The following is a 17,049-nucleotide window of genomic DNA, read 5'->3' as shown; positions in this document are numbered from 1 at the left end:
GAGATTAAAACAAAAACACTGGATGGATTTTTATCATTATATGATGGTTGTGTACAGACACTGCCAACAGACATTTCAGTACAATCAACTTGTAAAAGTGCATGTACCATTATATGACCCCTTTAACTAATGCATTAACTAATGGAACCTTATTGTAAAGTGTAAAATATCGAATTTATTTATCAAAGATGCTGCAAAAAAATCCACCTTGAGAAGAGATGTTTAGAAATGAAGTTAATGGAGCAATTTCTGGAGCACTTTAACAGGTGTCTTCCTTGTGAAGGTGACAGTGGGAAAGAGAGTTTTGGAGAGACATTCAAATGTCACTTGAGTCAAGTCACCTTTATTTATATAGCGCTTTTTACAATACAGATTGTATCAAAGCAGCTTCACAGTGATAACATGAAAATAAAACTTCATGTTATCACTGAAAACTTGACTTAAAAACAGCGCATCATTGGCTACCTTGAGGCCTGTCCTTTTAATTCCACAGTGCAATATTGTTTTTTCTGCAGCAGCTTCAGGCAGCGCTTGAACTGGAAATAGATACATTTTGATTATACTGTAATGCTGAAAGGCTATAATGGCTAAAATTGAGAAAACGGAGACATCTGTAGCAGTATTGGTATCTGTGATACTGGCCTTCTTTCATAAAAAGATGCCATTAAACAAATATTTAAAATATAGGCTACTGTCTTTGTTATTTCTACATTCATTTAAAGATTAAATGTGAAATTATTACAATGTAAAAATGTATGAAACACTTTAATGTTCGGGATTAATTACAGAAAAAAAATATTTAAAAATGTAAACAATTGACAGCACTTGTGTATAAAGGTACTTGAACTCATTTTATAATTGATGAACTATACACAGAGTTATTAAACTGAACTGAATCAATACTGAACTGACCTCAGCTGAACAATGAGACTTTTTTTCATTTTAGTGCTGCTTTACAGCAGAATTGAATTCTGTTTGCATCATTGAATCATTATTTTCCTGTTTATCGCCGTAAAGCTGCTTCGAAACTATCTGTATTGTATAAAGCATTAAAGGATGAAATAAAGCAACAACAAAAAAAACACGACAGTAGAGACATTTATAACGTTGTAAAAAATGTCATATTCATATTGATGCTGTTATTTTTTTATTATTTATTATTTATTAAAGGATCCTGAAAGCAATGCACCCCGTTTCCACAAAAATATGATGTTTTCAACATTTAAAATAATAAGAAATGTTTCTTGAGCAGCAAATCAGAATATTAGAATGATTTCTGAAGAATCATGTGACAATGAAGACTGAAGAAATGATGCAGAAAAATCAGCTTTGCATCAGGAGTAAATTACTCTTTAAAATGTTCACATAGAAAACAGCTATTTTAAATTGTAATAATGTTTCACAATAATATCTATATTTTTTACTGTTTTTTTTTATCTGTGAAATAAATGAGCATAAGAGACTTCTTAAAAAAAATGACTGACCCCAAGGTAGCGCATTCAATAATTATATAAATTAATATTATATTTGTTATATAAATTATTCATTATTTAAATGTTTATTATTTTGTAAAGTAGTATTTAATTATATGCATACAATTATATCATATAATTATTTTATTTACATAATATATATACAATTTTACCAAATAAAAATATTTGTAAGTAATTGTGTTTGAAAACAATAGCCAAAATAGCGCAAAGTACCCAAATATCGTCTGCTTCGTTGGCCTGGTCAGTATATCAGTCTAGCACTATACTAGTAGCTCTCTTTTACAGTAAATCGGACTATTTCAATGACCTCATTTGCGTTGTCCATTTACTCGCTACTAGATTTTCTCGCTGCTGTGAATAAACTACAACACTTGTGTAAATACTCAGGCCATTATTTCATAGGATTTCCAAAGCCACAGCTTACGGGTCAAACATCTGTCAGATGTCCAGTCCTCTAACTGCACGTGTGAACAGCCAGGGCAGCCGCGATCAGGCCGGACAGGGGTATAATTCACTTGATCAGCCGGCGAGGGCTTCTCTGTTGTCAGTGGTGAGTGGATTGTATTTCCTCAGGCAGATCATCCATCTTCCCAAGGACCCTCTAAGATCTCTTGACAATCTGTTATTTTCTCGGCCACATTCAGATGGGAATGCTTAAAAGTGTTTTTGTCATGTTGTGTGGGATCCGCATTGTTTTGCCTTAATGCCATGATGACAGCAGGATGCTATTCTGGGACACTGGTGATCTGTCTTTTGCAAATTCCCTAGGAAATCGTAAATGCTGAAAACGGCTTCGGAAACTCTTGCACTTTTGCTTGCTTGTGTTTTCATAAAACTTTAGTTTTTTTTTTTTTTTAGAGGAAAGTAATGCCATCAGCAAACTAGTCTGAAGACAATGCAAAAGCATCTCTGATGTTATTCTCTCCTTAAAAACATGTATTTTAGTGAACTTGAGTGAAATTGATTATTATTTTTTTTGCATGAATTCATAATGTGCCTGGCTTTGAAAGTGAATGTCTTTTTTGTACATGTTTGTTTAATTCATTTATTTACTAACTTTTTACTTACTATACTCATTTAATTATTATAAGACCACTTTTACCTTACATGTCATGCGTATATTAAATATAGTATATATCATAAATCAATGCCTCTGAATTTGAAAGTGCTTTAGTTCATTTGATCCAGTATTTATTTATTTTTTATTGTTTGTTTGTTTCGAGAAATGTCACTTTTAGCATATCATAGCAAATTACTTGCCCTTTTCATAAGATGTAAAATTAATATATGATGTCCCCAGAGTGTGTATGTGAAATTTTAGCTCAAAATACCCACAGATATTTGTATATAGTATGTTAAAATTGTCACTTTTTGAGGGTGTGCAAAAACGCACCGTATTTGTGTCTGTCCCTTTAAATGCAAATGAGCTGCTGCTCCCGGCACAGTGGGCAGAGCTTCAAGAGCTAGTGTGTGTTAGCATCTTCAATTGGCTTTATGCACAGCTGCACTACTTCCTGAACTTCAGCCAGCTCTTTTGTTTCCTGTCTGCCATTATTGGACAAACTGATTAATCCAGGTCTGCCTGGTCTCAGTAACAATAATCAGGCACACCTGGATTAATCAGTTTGTCCAATAATGGCAGACAGGAAACAAAGGAGCTGGCTGAAGTTCAGGAAGTAGTGAAGCTGTGCATAAAGCCTAATATGTTCATACCGGAGTCAAATAAAGATGGAGAGACTCAAGAAGAAGTGACAACATATAGACAACATGTAGACAACATTTCTGAATGGTTAGTTGATGAATTTATGTAGCTTATGTGTAGACATGCATGGGGAAATTAAAGTGAACCTGGAGCACTGTGTTAACAATGCATTGTATAGTTGAATCGTTCACAGAGATTGTCTGTGTTCAGTTCACTTCAATGTGGTCTGAGATTGTTCGGAGCGTTCACATTTACACAAAAATCAATGCAATCCGATCTCAGACCAAATAATCTGCACGAGCATTTGTGTATTGCATTTGAAAATCCCTGTTAATTTTAATATGTAAAATTTATTTTGTATTTATGTATATTTTCTATTTTATTGATTAGATATTTTACTTTTTACTTTTTTCCACTGCAATGTCCTGCAATTCCTCAGTACAGTAGAAGTCTACCTGGGGGGTGGATGTGGCCACACTCTAAATGTTGTATCTTTTCTATATTGACCTGACTACTGAATAAAAACAATAGTTCACAGAGAAAGAAAAATGGCTAGCCCTTTACGCAGGACACTTGAACATGAACTGAGTATGCTTTATTATTGATTATGACCCTTTAAAGGTTCAGGAAGTTAATAGTTTGCTCTTTGCTTTCTTTCAGGGATTTGTGAGTGGCATCAGGTGTCATATTCAGTTCTCTTCGACCTGAAAGTAATTGTCACAGTTTGTTTAAACCAGCGCGTATGACTGCACAGAGATCACTGACTCTCTTTCAAGCAGCTTTAGACTTTTATGAGCAAAAACACTGGCACTTTAAATTCATCTCTGTTTGATCGTCTAAGCCGTGCGTCTGAATGAAATGCCCCACAAATTTAATTATAGCCTGCCTCGGGCTGTTAATCACCGATGCGCGGCTTGACGCGCATTGAAATATACTAGATAGCCAAAATATATCTTGGGCCTCAGCCGATGGAAATCACATCGCTAGCAGTGCTACAAATTGAGATTCCCTTTATCCAGACCACACTGGCATGAAATGAAAGTCGCGAGCGGGCCAAATCAAATATTTGCCAACGTCCTCCTATACGGCCGCCGCGTCAGTTGTGGGTATAATTTGGCTATTAGCAGGTGGGTCAACGTTTTGATTTAATCAGTGGCTATACATAGTATTCAAACATCGAATCCCCCCGCTGCTCTTTTCAGTCAATAAGCCACAGTCAAAACATTTCTCCTGTCTCTGGCCGACCCGGTTGACAAGAGTTATTTAAAAGTGCAGCGGCTCCAGTCTCGTATCGCTCGCGGCCCAATTTGGAGCGGGACCCAGACACCGAGGCTGCTGCGAATTCCCCCTCAGAGCTGCAAAACGAGACCTCCGTTCGGCTCTTAACGACACTAATAGAAATCACAGTTCCAGCGCTGTGTAACGAGAAGGCGCTCGGCATCATTAATATGTATTTTCAAAGATGGAATTTCCAATGACTGCCAGCTAACTAAATAAAAAGACTCCGGTTGGTTTGGGTGGCCTGAAAACGAATCCAGGCTGCCTCGCATCGGGCCCCGGAGCCCAGAGCGTCATGTCAGACTGTCCTCAGTCTCCAACTTGACGCTTCCCGCTTACCATTCTCTCTCTAGACTGTAAAACAGATTCTTTGCGGCAGGGGGGGGGGGGGGGGTGGTCATAAACCTTGAACCTTTTTTTATGACACACAGCCTGGTAGAGAGCTCAAATTGACTGTTATGTGAAGGTATGAAATTGGTCCAGGATGAGGAAATGTCTAATTATAGGTTCTGACCTGCAACTTAACACGCTCAGCTGTAAATCCAAGTGAAACCTGTTGGGTTGCTATTAAGAGGGTTCATTACTGCGCGTGGCTCTCTTAAAGTTTACGGAGACCGCCCTTCCTCTTATGTTATGCCATTTTATCTTGTGTAGCGTAAAATAAAATTGATATTGAATCCTTAGAGTAGCTGATAAAACTGTGGTTTAAACCATGACATCAAACAGGAGCTCCACAATATCTTAATTGAAGAGATTATTATGGGATCCAAAAAATTGCTATCAGCAAATCCCTAACCCTAACCCAACACTTCACCTCCAAACGCTCATTATGACGGGCGATCTTTTAAAGAAATCTTCACTTTTATTCAGCTAGGATGAATTGATCAAAAGTGACAAATAAACTGTTATTTTGAACTTTCTATTTCTATTCATTAAATAGTCCTGAAAAAATGTTTTGCAAATGTTTGTAACATTGATAATAATAAAAAAATGTTTCTTGAGCAGCAAATCAGCATATTAGAATGATTTCTGAAGGATCATGTGACATTGAAGACTGGAGTAATGATGCTGAAAATTCAGCTTTGCATCAAAGGAATAAAATACATTTTAGGAAATATCCACACACAAAAAAAGTTATTTTAAATTGTAATAATATTTCACAATATTACTGTTTTTACTGTGTTTTTAATCAAATAAATGCAGCCTTGGTAAGTAGAAAAGACTTTTTTCAAAAACACTTTAAAAATCTTACTGACCCCAAACTTTCTAGAATCCAGAATATCACAGACAGGAAAACCCTAGCAAAGTGGCAGCGAGTTCACAGGCGTGTATTTCTTGACTTTTGTTTCATGATGTTGACACATGAAAATAGTTAATATTCTTCTTTTCATTTTTTTATACAGAGAATTGAGAAGATGACAAGAAACATGGATTCCAGTCTGTACAGTGATTTCTGTGAAAGTCGACAGCTGAGTTTCTGTGAGTAATCGTTCACATACTGTACATGATTGTTTTCATTTCATTTTTGCATTTCCAAAGTGACTTACTTTGCATTGAAGGGACACATTTTATCAGTTCAAGCATTACCTGGGGATCGAACCCATGACATTGGCGTTGCTAGTGACATGCTATAGTGTTAGAGCTACAAGAATTATTTCCTCTGGGGTTTACTGCATGAAAGCATCCGTTTTGTTGCTCCATGAGCAGGTCAGGTATGGTTTGTTGTTGTATCAATGTAAAGCAGATCACTCCTCAGAAGAACTCCTGCATCAGATATCGTCTCCGATGAGTTGTTCGGTTGGCAGTTGTGCGCCCGAGGGCTTGTAAGAACGCAGCTGTGGGATTGTGAACACACCACCACTGGGTTCTGAAGGCCACATTTCAGCACTAATAACAGGTTCACTGGCTTTGTGCCGCTCCAGTAGCTGTGATGTCTTACTGGCATTGAGCTGCAGGTTGGGACAACAGCGCCGTAAATGTCCCTGAATAACCCTGTTACATAACACTGGTGCTGAGTAAACACAACAAAGTGTTTTTGGTTTAATAGGATATGTTTGGAATTAATTTCTTATTGTTCTTATGTAAATTGTGCAGTGTACACAGTATTCTGTCTGCTGTTTTTAGTCATAATATGCAGAACATTTCAAACAATTATGTGAGTAAGCTAGATTGTCACATTGTGTGTATGTTTCATTCAGCAATTGGCATTCTTCATTCACAAGTAAAAACATTTTGCATTTGAATCCAGTTTTATGATCAAATGTCTTGAGTCTGAACAAATAATGAGTCAAATTAAGAAATCGTTGATTTTGTGGTGTTTTTTTATGGAAAGTCAAGTGTATTGCTTAGTAGGTTATAGCATCTCACGTTCTGTTCTGCACATTTTGGAAAAAATATTTATAATAATTCATATTGCCACTGTGTACTACGAATATAGTTGTTCTTAGGACAAACTGCTTGTTATTTCCTCACTTTGGTACATCATGTTCTTACGGAGCCCCTAAAGGGACATGGTGAAGGAAAAAATATGAGATAGAGGAAAAATTATTTGTCGATGCTTTTGCGTTCTCTCGCAAATGTTTTGTGTTCCCCCGAGAAACTTTGCATTTAACACAAAACCTACAGCGAACACAAAGTTTCTCGGGGGAAAGCATAAGTTTCATGAGCGAACGCAAAGTTGGGAGGAACACAAAGGTTTCGCGAGCAAACGCAAAGTTGGGAGGAACGCAAAGGTTTTGCAAGCGAACGCAAAGTTTCTCGGGGGAACGCAAAGGTTTCATGAGCGAACGCAAAGTTGGGAGGAACGCAAAGGTTTCGCAAGCGAAAGCAAAGTTTCTTGGGGTAATGCATAAGTTTCATGAGCGAACGCAAAGTTGGGAGGAACACAAAGGTTTCGCGAGCAAACGCAAAGTTGGGAGGAACGCAAAGGTTTTGCAAGCGAACGCAAAGTTTCTTGGGGGAACGCCATTGGTTTCGCGAGCAAACGCAAAGTTGGGAGGAACACAAATGTTTCGTGAACGAACGCAAAGTTTCTCGGGGGAATGCAAAGGTTTTGTGAGTAAACGCAAAGTTTCTCGGGGGAAAGCAAAGGTTTTGTGAGGGAACGCAAAGTTTCTCGGGGAAACGAAAATGTTTCAAAAGCGAACGCAAAGCTGGGAGGAACAAATGTTTCGTGAGTGAACGCAAAGTTTCTTGGGGGGAACGCAAAGGTTTCGCGAGCGAACGCAAAGTTGGGAGGAACACAAATGTTTTGCGAGCGAACGCAAAGTTTCTTGGGGGAACGCATAAGTTTCATGAGCGAACACAAAGTTGGGAGGAGCGCAAAGGTTTTGCAAGCGAACGCAAAGTTTCTCGGGGGAACGCAAAAGTTTCATGAGCGAATGCAAAGTTGGGAGGAACACAAAGGTTTTGCAAGCGAACGCAAAGCTTCTCGGGGGAACGCCATTGGTTTCGCGAGCAAACGCAAAGTTTCTCAGGGGGAACGCAAAGATTTTGCGTGCAAACGCAAAGTTGGGAGGAACACAAAGGTTTTGTGAGGGAACGCAAAGTTTCTCGGGGAAACGAAAATGTTTCAAAAGCAAACGCAAAGTTGGGAGGAACGCAAAGGTTTTGCGTGCGAACGCAAAGTTGGGAGGAACACAAATGTTTCGTGAACGAACGCAAAGTTTCTCGGGGGAAAGCAAAGGTTTTGTGAGGGAACGCAAAGTTTCTCGGGGAAACGAAAATGTTTCAAAAGCGAACGCAAAGCTGGGAGGAACAAATGTTTCGTGAGTGAACGCAAAGTTTCTTGGGGGGAACGCAAAGGTTTCGCGAGCGAACGCAAAGTTGGGAGGAACACAAATGTTTTGCGAGCGAACGCAAAGTTTCTTGGGGGAACGCATAAGTTTCATGAGCGAACACAAAGTTGGGAGGAGCGCAAAGGTTTTGCAAGCGAACGCAAAGTTTCTCGGGGGAACGCAAAAGTTTCATGAGCGAACGCAAAGTTGGGAGGAACACAAAGGTTTTGCAAGCGAACGCAAAGCTTCTCGGGGGAACGCCATTGGTTTCGCGAGCAAACGCAAAGTTTCTCAGGGGGAACGCAAAGATTTTGCGTGCAAACGCAAAGTTGGGAGGAACACAAATGTTTCATGAGCGAACGCAAAGTTTCTCGGGGGAATGCAAAGGTTTCGTGAGCGAATGCAAAGTTGGGAGGAATGCAATGGTTTCATGAGCAAACGCAAAGTTTCTCGGGGAAACACAAGTTTCGCAAACGTACTCAAAGTTTCTCGGGGGAACACAAATGTTTCATGAGCGAATGCAAAGTTGGGAGGAATGCAATGGTTTCATGAGCAAACGCAAAGTTTCTCGGGGAAACACAAAGGTTTCGCAAACGAACGCAAAGTTTTGAGGGGGAACACAAAGGTTTCGTGAGCAAAAGCATTGACTTATTTTTCCTCCCATCTCATATTTTTTTTCCATCACCATGTCCCTTTAGGAGCTTTGTATGTTCTCGGGGGAAAGCAACGGTTTTGTGAGGGAACGCAAAGTTTCTCGGGGAAACGAAAATGTTTCAAAAGCGAACGCAAAGCTGGGAGGAACACAAATGTTTCGTGAGTGAACGCAAAGTTTCTCGGGGGGAACGCAAAGGTTTCGCGAGCGAACGCAAAGTTGGGAGGAACACAAATGTTTTGCGAGTGAACGCAAAGTTTCTGGGGGGAACGCATAAGTTTCATGAGCGAACGCAAAGTTGGGAGGAGCGCAAAGGTTTTGCAAGCGAACGCAAAGTTTCTCCGGGGAACGCAAAAGTTCTCACAAGTTCTCTGGATGTTCTCACTCAAAATGATTCAAATGATTTGCTCTGTTTAGCTAAAAAGGCCTCTAAATTCCGCGAGTGGCTGGACTGCAGCAGTCTGGATGTGAAGCCCAACGCCATGTCCATGGAGGTCCTGTCGTATCTGGCCTACGAGACAGTGGCCCAGGTGAGCTGCCATCACACTGTTTTTTCTTCCAACCCAACAAGGAGCATGCAATCACATTGTTTCTCAGATAAACTAAAACGGTCTCATTTCAGAAAAATCACTCTTAACGTTTGCTAAATTGGAACTTTATTTTCACTCCATCTCTGTTTCCAATGCAATAAACCCAGAAAGCCAACATGAAATTAGACCCCTGAAAATAACCTCTTTTGAAGCGTTCCAGGGCTTTGATTGTTTAATATGATGTTTCCTGGAAAAAAAATATATCATCATCTTGTTTTTCATATCAAGTGACATTGCTCATAAGCTGATATGGTTTTATATTTTAGGTTGTCGACCTTGCCCTGTTGGTTAAACAAGATATGACTCCCAAAACGGGCGATCCGTTTCAACACGCCATATCAGCAACTTTCATCCAGTACTGCAACTCCTCGGCTGAGGTAAACAAAACCATTTTTAGTTTACTCTTTGTTAGTCACTGTTGTTATTGTTAACTAAAATTAAATCTATAAAAAATTGTTTTTGTTCATTGAAATAAATCTGAAATAAAATAAGATATAAATATTAGATGAAACCTTAAGAAAACGTCAAAACTTTTTAAACGAGAATTCAAAAACTTTCTAAATGAAAATGAGAAATGTTGGCTTGACTACTAACTGAAATAAGTTTTAATACTAAAATGACTAAAGCTAAACTGAAATAAAAATAAATTAAAGCTAAATATTAATATATAAAAAGGAAAAACTAATACAAATGACAACAGAATTATAAAAATATAAGATAACATTAAAAAGAAAACTGAAAATATAAAAATAAAAGCTAATTCAAAATATGTTTTCTCTAAATAATATAATAGTATATACATACTATTAAAATAACACTTGTTAGTGAATGATATTTGGAAACTACAAGCTGTTTAAGGTTCAGTTCCCTCCAAAAATGAAAATGTACTCTCCCTCATGACATTCAAAACCTGTATGACTTTCTTTTGTGGAGGAGAAGTTTAGTAGAAAACAATGAAAATTGGAACGGATGCGGTCAAGCTGATAAAATCGCAAAAGAACCATAAATGTGCAATAAAGACCACCATGAACATTTTTCAAAACATCTTTTGTTTGTAACAGTAAATGATGACAGAATGACAGGCAATCATTGTTTTCTAGTTCTTCTCAGGGGGAAAGCCAGTAATGTGTTTTTTATTTGGTTTAAGCTGCATGCAAGTGATATTCCTCACCAATGCATTCGTATGTTGTAATCCACTATTAAAATGGGTTTTTATCAGATTGGTTGCAGTTTGGTGAGTCTATAGAATAGTTTAAGTGGTTTTACTGGCGTAAATGTATGTGTAGGGATGTGTCAACAGCTTTCTCCGAGCGCTTGTCCATTGGAAAAGAAAACCAAACAAGACTGTCCCGCTCCGTGGGTTTGACCTCTCGCCAAGTAGGGCCGCCAAGTTTGTCCAAGGTGGTTTTGAGCTGCGGGATCCGTTCCATGGATGGACTTCTCTGTCACTGAAACCACAAAAACCTCATCTGTCTCTCTTACACTCTTTTTTCGGACTCGGCCAAGGCCACTCCGGGTCTGGAAGCGCACATGGCATTTTTTAAGCCTGAATTCCAGTATTGTTTTTCTCCTAAACCTTGGGGGTCGATGGTGTTCCCATGTGGCGAGAGTGACAGAATGACCCTGTGGTTTGAACGATAGGACTGAGACGTGTCGTAAGACTGCAGGTGATGTTTTTCAGCGTTGTGTTGAAATGTTTTGTAGCCGTGACCTTTTCACGTCATTATTACTTTTTGAGTTGCCCAAAAAGAGTGTGTTGTGAGAAGGTTGAGCACATTGTGATCCTTATATGAGTTGCAGTCGTCTAACGTCACTCTTAGAAAAATAATCAAGAATTTATGTTCACGTACATGTAAGTGATTTTTCTGGTCTAATTTAAGGCTGCAAGCACCAAAAAGGAAACGGACTCTCCAGAAAACACCCCTCCGTCCACTCCCAGCGGCCCACTGACGGCGGGACACCAGGGGAAGATGCACTCCATGGCCCAGGGCAACGGTGGGCCAAACCAAGATGGCAGCAGTAAGGTTAAACAGAGGAAAAGGAAGAAGGTACACAAATATTTTAGCAACAAATATTATTGTTCTTTATGTTAATATTTTCCTAGCAATATGTTACAGATAAGTGTGATTACTGCACCACTAGTGGTTTTTAAATGGAATTGCAGACTGTTCATTTGAAAAGTCTAACTGGGCTGGACATAACAAGAGTGGCTCAACCATTATGATTATAATATTTAGGGCCCAAGCCTTGAAAAGGCGAAGGCCCTATTGTTTTCCTTAGGATTATTATTAGGGCCCAAGCCTTGAAAAGGCGAAGGCCCTATTGTTTTCCTTAGGATTATTATTATTATTATTATTATTATTATTATTATTATTATTATTATTATTTTATCGACTATTCGGGCACTTTTGGGGCTCTTAACGTGCACGAAAACTCTTGAAACTTTGCACACTGGTCAGAACCCGCGGCCATCAGGGCCGGGCTGAAGCTGGTACCCGGGTGTGGCAGGGGGGCTCGACAGCGCCCCCTGGAACGGGGTCCGAAAACTTGGTCCATAAATCAAACACGCTTCCATGTAATAATATGAAACTCGGTACACATATAGATCTCATCGGTTCATATATCCTTTGTACTTTTACTTTTTACCCCAGCCCAACAGGAAGTCGGCTATTATGGTTTGTTTGGAAGCGTATGCCCCTGGAATTCGATATACTCCTCCTAGAGAATTCAACCAATCGCCACGAAACTCGGTCAGCATGAAGTCAAGACATTGAGGATGAAAAGTTGCCAGGGGATTTTTGATATCTCGAACGGTTTGGCCGTGGCGAGGAAACGAATTTATGGCGAATAAAGGAAACAGGAAGTGTGTTATAACTTCTGCATACATTAACTGATCTTGATGAAACTTCAGCAGTGTGTTCGCTGTAAGAGTCCGATCACATGGATGTGACTATTGTGAGTCAAAGTTATAGCGCCACCAACTGGCAGCAGGAAGTGTGTCACTTCCTAAAGGCTTTGAAATCACCCTCTTATTTTTACCCAATTTGCTTCAAACTTTATGTGTATAATGTAGACACACGGCAGATGTAGACCTGAGAAAGGATTATTGATATCTTAGATACTGTTGCCGTGGCAACGCATCAAACTTTATTATTCTTTGTTGATGCTTTTGAGACTCTTAACATACTTGAAATTGCATGAAACCCGACAGACACATCACATTTATTAGACAGTAGACATGTGCAGAGTTTCAGAAACGGGCGTGGTGAGGGGCTCAGTAGCGCCACCTTTTGTCAAAAGTGGGGGGATTGATTTTATCTACAGTAATAAAAATCGGTATGTGTATTGTTCTCCTCCAGCCAGACAACTTTCTAATTTACACTCAATAGCTCCAACCAACAGGAAGTCAGATATTTTGGTTTGAAAATTGTCATTTTATGTCTCTCTCTCTCTGAGCCTACGTCTATGTGTGTGTGTGTGTGTCTGTGAGTGTGGGGAGGGGGAGGGGGGCTAGATTAACCATTTGACTGCTGTGTGGTTTGGCCTGCATTAAAAAAGAAAAAAAAATGTCTTACGCCTTGTATTTTTTAAATAAGTTGTATTAATAAGTAAAGGCATATAACCAGTTGAATTGTAGTGCATTGAAAATAGTTTTATATAATTAGTTTATTAATTAAATTAACTTGGTCAGAAAATTTGGTCCATAAATCAAACACACTTGCATGTAATATTATGAAACTCTGTACACATATAGATCTCATCGGGCCAAACAACTTTAAGCCAGCCCAACAGGAAGTGGGCTATTTTGGTCTTAATGTGGATGTTTTGCAAAACCAGGCTCTACATTTTTACCCACTCCTCTTAAGTGGTTTATTTTATTCCCACCAAACTTTTTCAACATGATGAAAATACATTAAAGAAGCATAATTGTGAATATCTATTGAATATCTCTAATTGTTTTGCTATGGCGAGGGATTAAAGTCATGTAAAAAAAAATAAACACTAAAAGCCTCATATCTTCTAAAAATTTAATTATACACCATTTATTTCTAGATAAAATTATACAAATATCAGAACTAAACCCATTTTATTCTTGTTTTCAATTTAAGAATAATGTACAAGTTTAAAAACAGCCAGGATGCACTATTCAGTTAAAAAATAAATATATCAAATAATACATAGGGCTATACTGCCCTCTTGTGTTCAAAATCAGGTAGGCCTGTTGTATTTAAATATAGGTAGCTGCTATGTGACTCCGAGAATTTTTTCTCACCGGTTATTTGACGTGTAACACCGGGGGCTTTTATATCGCTAAGTTAAAAGTGAAAGTAAAGTAAGGACATTTATAGTGGTGGCGCTCACAGTGCGCTCGAATGAATTTCTATGGAAGTAGAAATGAAAAAACGTTCGCTCTGTTTTGCTCGCTCGTCGCCATGGACGCGCACCGTAATGAATGCCACTGCAGCCGCATACTTTTTAGTGTCACTTTAAAATTAGTGCAATATCGGGGGCCAATTGCTTGAATTGTGAGTTCAATAGTCTATTATTTTTCACGGAAAACACAACAACAAAAGAGTACAATGATAGATTCGCTTAAATAGGCGCTTTTACATAAAATAGCCTATTCCGTCATCATCTTTTCAGTCAGCTCTTCACTCTCGTGATTAATGAAATTTGACTCCTGTTGCTGATATTTGCTGCAACTTTCGTTCTGCTCACAATTTAGTAAGCAAACACGCTTCAAATGTGTTTTTATTTTATTTTTGTGTGTATATATGTGTGTATATATATATATATAGCTTATGTTTCAAATATGAGTTAATTAACAATCGTTTGAAAGAATGATACTTTTAAACATATCACTAAGCCGTCATTAGGTGTCGCCAGGCGACCGTCTTAATGAGCGAGTCATTGATTCATTTGTTCGAACGATTCGTTCGAACGGCTGAGTCATTCATGAATGAGACAGATTATGGATTGGTCATTGAATCTTTGAGTCAACCGATTCGTTCAAAATGCTGAATCATTCAGTAATGAGAAAACACGTTGCTGTGAGATGCTCGATGGTTCTGCTGTGATCTTTGTTTAACTAGTTTCACTGCTGAAACAGAAAAAAGTCAATATTGCATATAAAATGTAAGTGATTTGACTTGTGTGTGTGTGTGTGTGTGTGTGTGTGTGTGTGTGTGTGTGTGTGTGTGTGTGTGTGTGTGTGTGTGTATGATTGTGTCTGTTACTTTTTGGATATATATCTTTTTATATAAAAAAAAATAGGCATACAACCCATATATTTTAAATGTATTGTTTGCTTTAAATTACATTAAGATTTGTATGTTTGGTAATTGAACCTGAATGAATTTTAAATGAATGTGCTATATTTCAGAGTTTTCCTTAAAATTTGACCTAACACTAACTTTATTCTCATCTGAATGATAGATTATTTATTTCTGTATAAAATAAAAAAGAGATTTTGGTTGGGTGACAGTTGTAGTTTACAGTTTGACAAAAGCACAACGTTGTGTTTTATTGCGATTGTTCACAAATATAAGTAAAACACTTATGAGATAGATGTTTATGGATTGATTGGTCATTGAATCTTTGAGTCAACCGATTCGTTCAAAATGCTGAATCATTCAGTAATGAGAACGCGTTGCTGTGAGATGCGCGATGGTTCTGCTGTGATCTTTGTTTAACTATTTTCGCTGCTGAAACAGAAAAAAAGTCAATATTGCATCTAAAATGTAAGTGATTTGACTTGTGTGTGTGTGTGTGATTGTGTGTGTGATTGTGTCTGTTACAGTGATAAGAGTTTAACCCTTGTTAAACTTTAGACCTTGTCTTTTTGGATATATATCTTTTTATATTAAAAAATAGTCATACAACCCATATATTTTAAATGTATTGTTTGCTTAAAAATTACATTAAGATTGTATGTTTGGTAATCGAACCTAAATGAATTTTACATGAATGTGCTATATTTCAGATCATATATTTGTTTTCCTTAAAATTTGAACTAACACTAACTTTATTCTCATCTGAATGATAGATTATTTATTTCTGTATAAAATAAAAACACCTTTGATTTTTCTTTTTTAATCAATGTAGAATGTGTAACTGAAAAAATAAACAGATTAGGGCTCTGTTTGATGACAAGAAATGAAAACCAATGCGATATGATGAATGTCCAAAAGATGGCTCCCACAGACTGTTTTTAAATAGGATTGTTTGATATTTTTTGCTTTTAAACTGTGTGTGTGTGTGTGTGTAAGAGATTTTGGTTGGGTGACAGTTGTAGTTTACAGTTTGACAAGAGTTTATAGTTTGACAAAAGCACAATGTTGTGTTTTATTGCGAGTGTACACAAATATAAGTAAACACTTTGCAGTTTGAATAATGTCCTGTATGAACAAAAGGACGGAGTATGTCTTTATGTCTACATTGTTCAATTACGCCACACACACACACACACACACACACACACAAACACTATTTTTCTAATCAGATCAGGCAAGTAATATTCTGTCTTGTCTCTTAAAAAAACAATATATATATATTTATGTATATATATATATATATATATATATATATGTGTGTGTGTGTGTGTATATATATATATAAATATAGCTGCGAGCAGCGTGAAAGGGCCAAAGCCGGCGGCACCGCCACCCCGGTTATAGCGCCACCAACTGGCAGCAGGAAGTCTGTCACTTTCAAAAAGCTTTGAAATCACCTGATTGCTTCAAACTTCACTACTATGATGTAAACACACGGCAGATGTAGACCTGGATGTAGACCTGACCTTTCAGAAGGTTGCTCTCGCATACTTTGTGGTTGACATGTGCCCTCAATGCACACTTTTGCAGAGCCCACACTGATACAAGCTCTACAGCACACTTCTTTTCGACAGTCAAAGCAGGGTTACGTTTTTGCACGTCGTGCACAATAACCCTAAAGGCACCAGGGTGGCGGTGCCACCGGCTTTATATATATATATATATATATATATATATATATATATATATATATATAAATAAATATAGCTGCGAGCAGCGATGAAGGGCCAAAGCCGGTGGTACCGCCACCCCGGTGCCTTTAGGTAACTAAAGGCACCGGGGTTGCGGTGCCACCGGCTTGGGCCCGTAATCGCTGCTCGCAGCTATATTTATTATTATTATTATTATTTTATCGACTATTCGGGCACTTTTGGGGCTCTTAACGTGCACGAAAACTCTTGAAACTTTGCACACTGGTCAGAACCCGCGGCCATCAGGGCCGGGCTGAAGCTGGTACCCGGGCGTGGCAGGGGGGCTCGACAGCGCCCCCTGGAACGGGGTCCGAAAACTTGGTCCATAAATCAAACACGCTTCCATGTAATAATATGAAACTCGGTACACATATAGATCTCATCGGTTCATATATCCTTTGTACTTTTACTTTTTACCCCAGCCCAACAGGAAGTCGGCTATTATGGTTTGTTTGGAAGCGTATGCCCCTGGAATTCGATATACTCCTCCTAGAGAATTCAACCAATCGCAACGAAACTCGGTCAGCATGATGT

The 17,049-nt window shown here is 38.3% G+C and overlaps 1 protein-coding gene across 4 annotated transcripts in view; it reads left to right on the top strand.

Moving 5' to 3' along the window:
- Positions 1–17,049, top strand: part of supt3h (SPT3 homolog, SAGA and STAGA complex component) — a 147,171-nt gene that overhangs the window by 104,355 nt on the left and 25,767 nt on the right. For all 4 annotated transcript variants that reach the window (XM_056255947.1, XM_056255949.1, XM_056255948.1 and 1 more), the window contains 4 exons: positions 5,877–5,952; positions 9,319–9,431; positions 9,758–9,868; positions 11,372–11,539. In XM_056255947.1, coding sequence (XP_056111922.1) covers positions 5,877–5,952; positions 9,319–9,431; positions 9,758–9,868; positions 11,372–11,539 — 468 coding nt within the window. The remainder of the gene's footprint in view (positions 1–5,876; positions 5,953–9,318; positions 9,432–9,757; positions 9,869–11,371; positions 11,540–17,049) is intronic.

The sequence above is a fragment of the Rhinichthys klamathensis genome, unplaced genomic scaffold, assembly GCF_029890125.1.
Source record: "Rhinichthys klamathensis goyatoka isolate OS25496 unplaced genomic scaffold, OSU_Roscu_1.1 h1tg000123l_1, whole genome shotgun sequence".
Lineage (NCBI taxonomy): Eukaryota > Metazoa > Chordata > Actinopteri > Cypriniformes > Leuciscidae > Rhinichthys > Rhinichthys klamathensis.
Note: the sequence above shows the minus strand (reverse complement) of the source record. Positions and strands in the feature narration are given on the sequence as shown.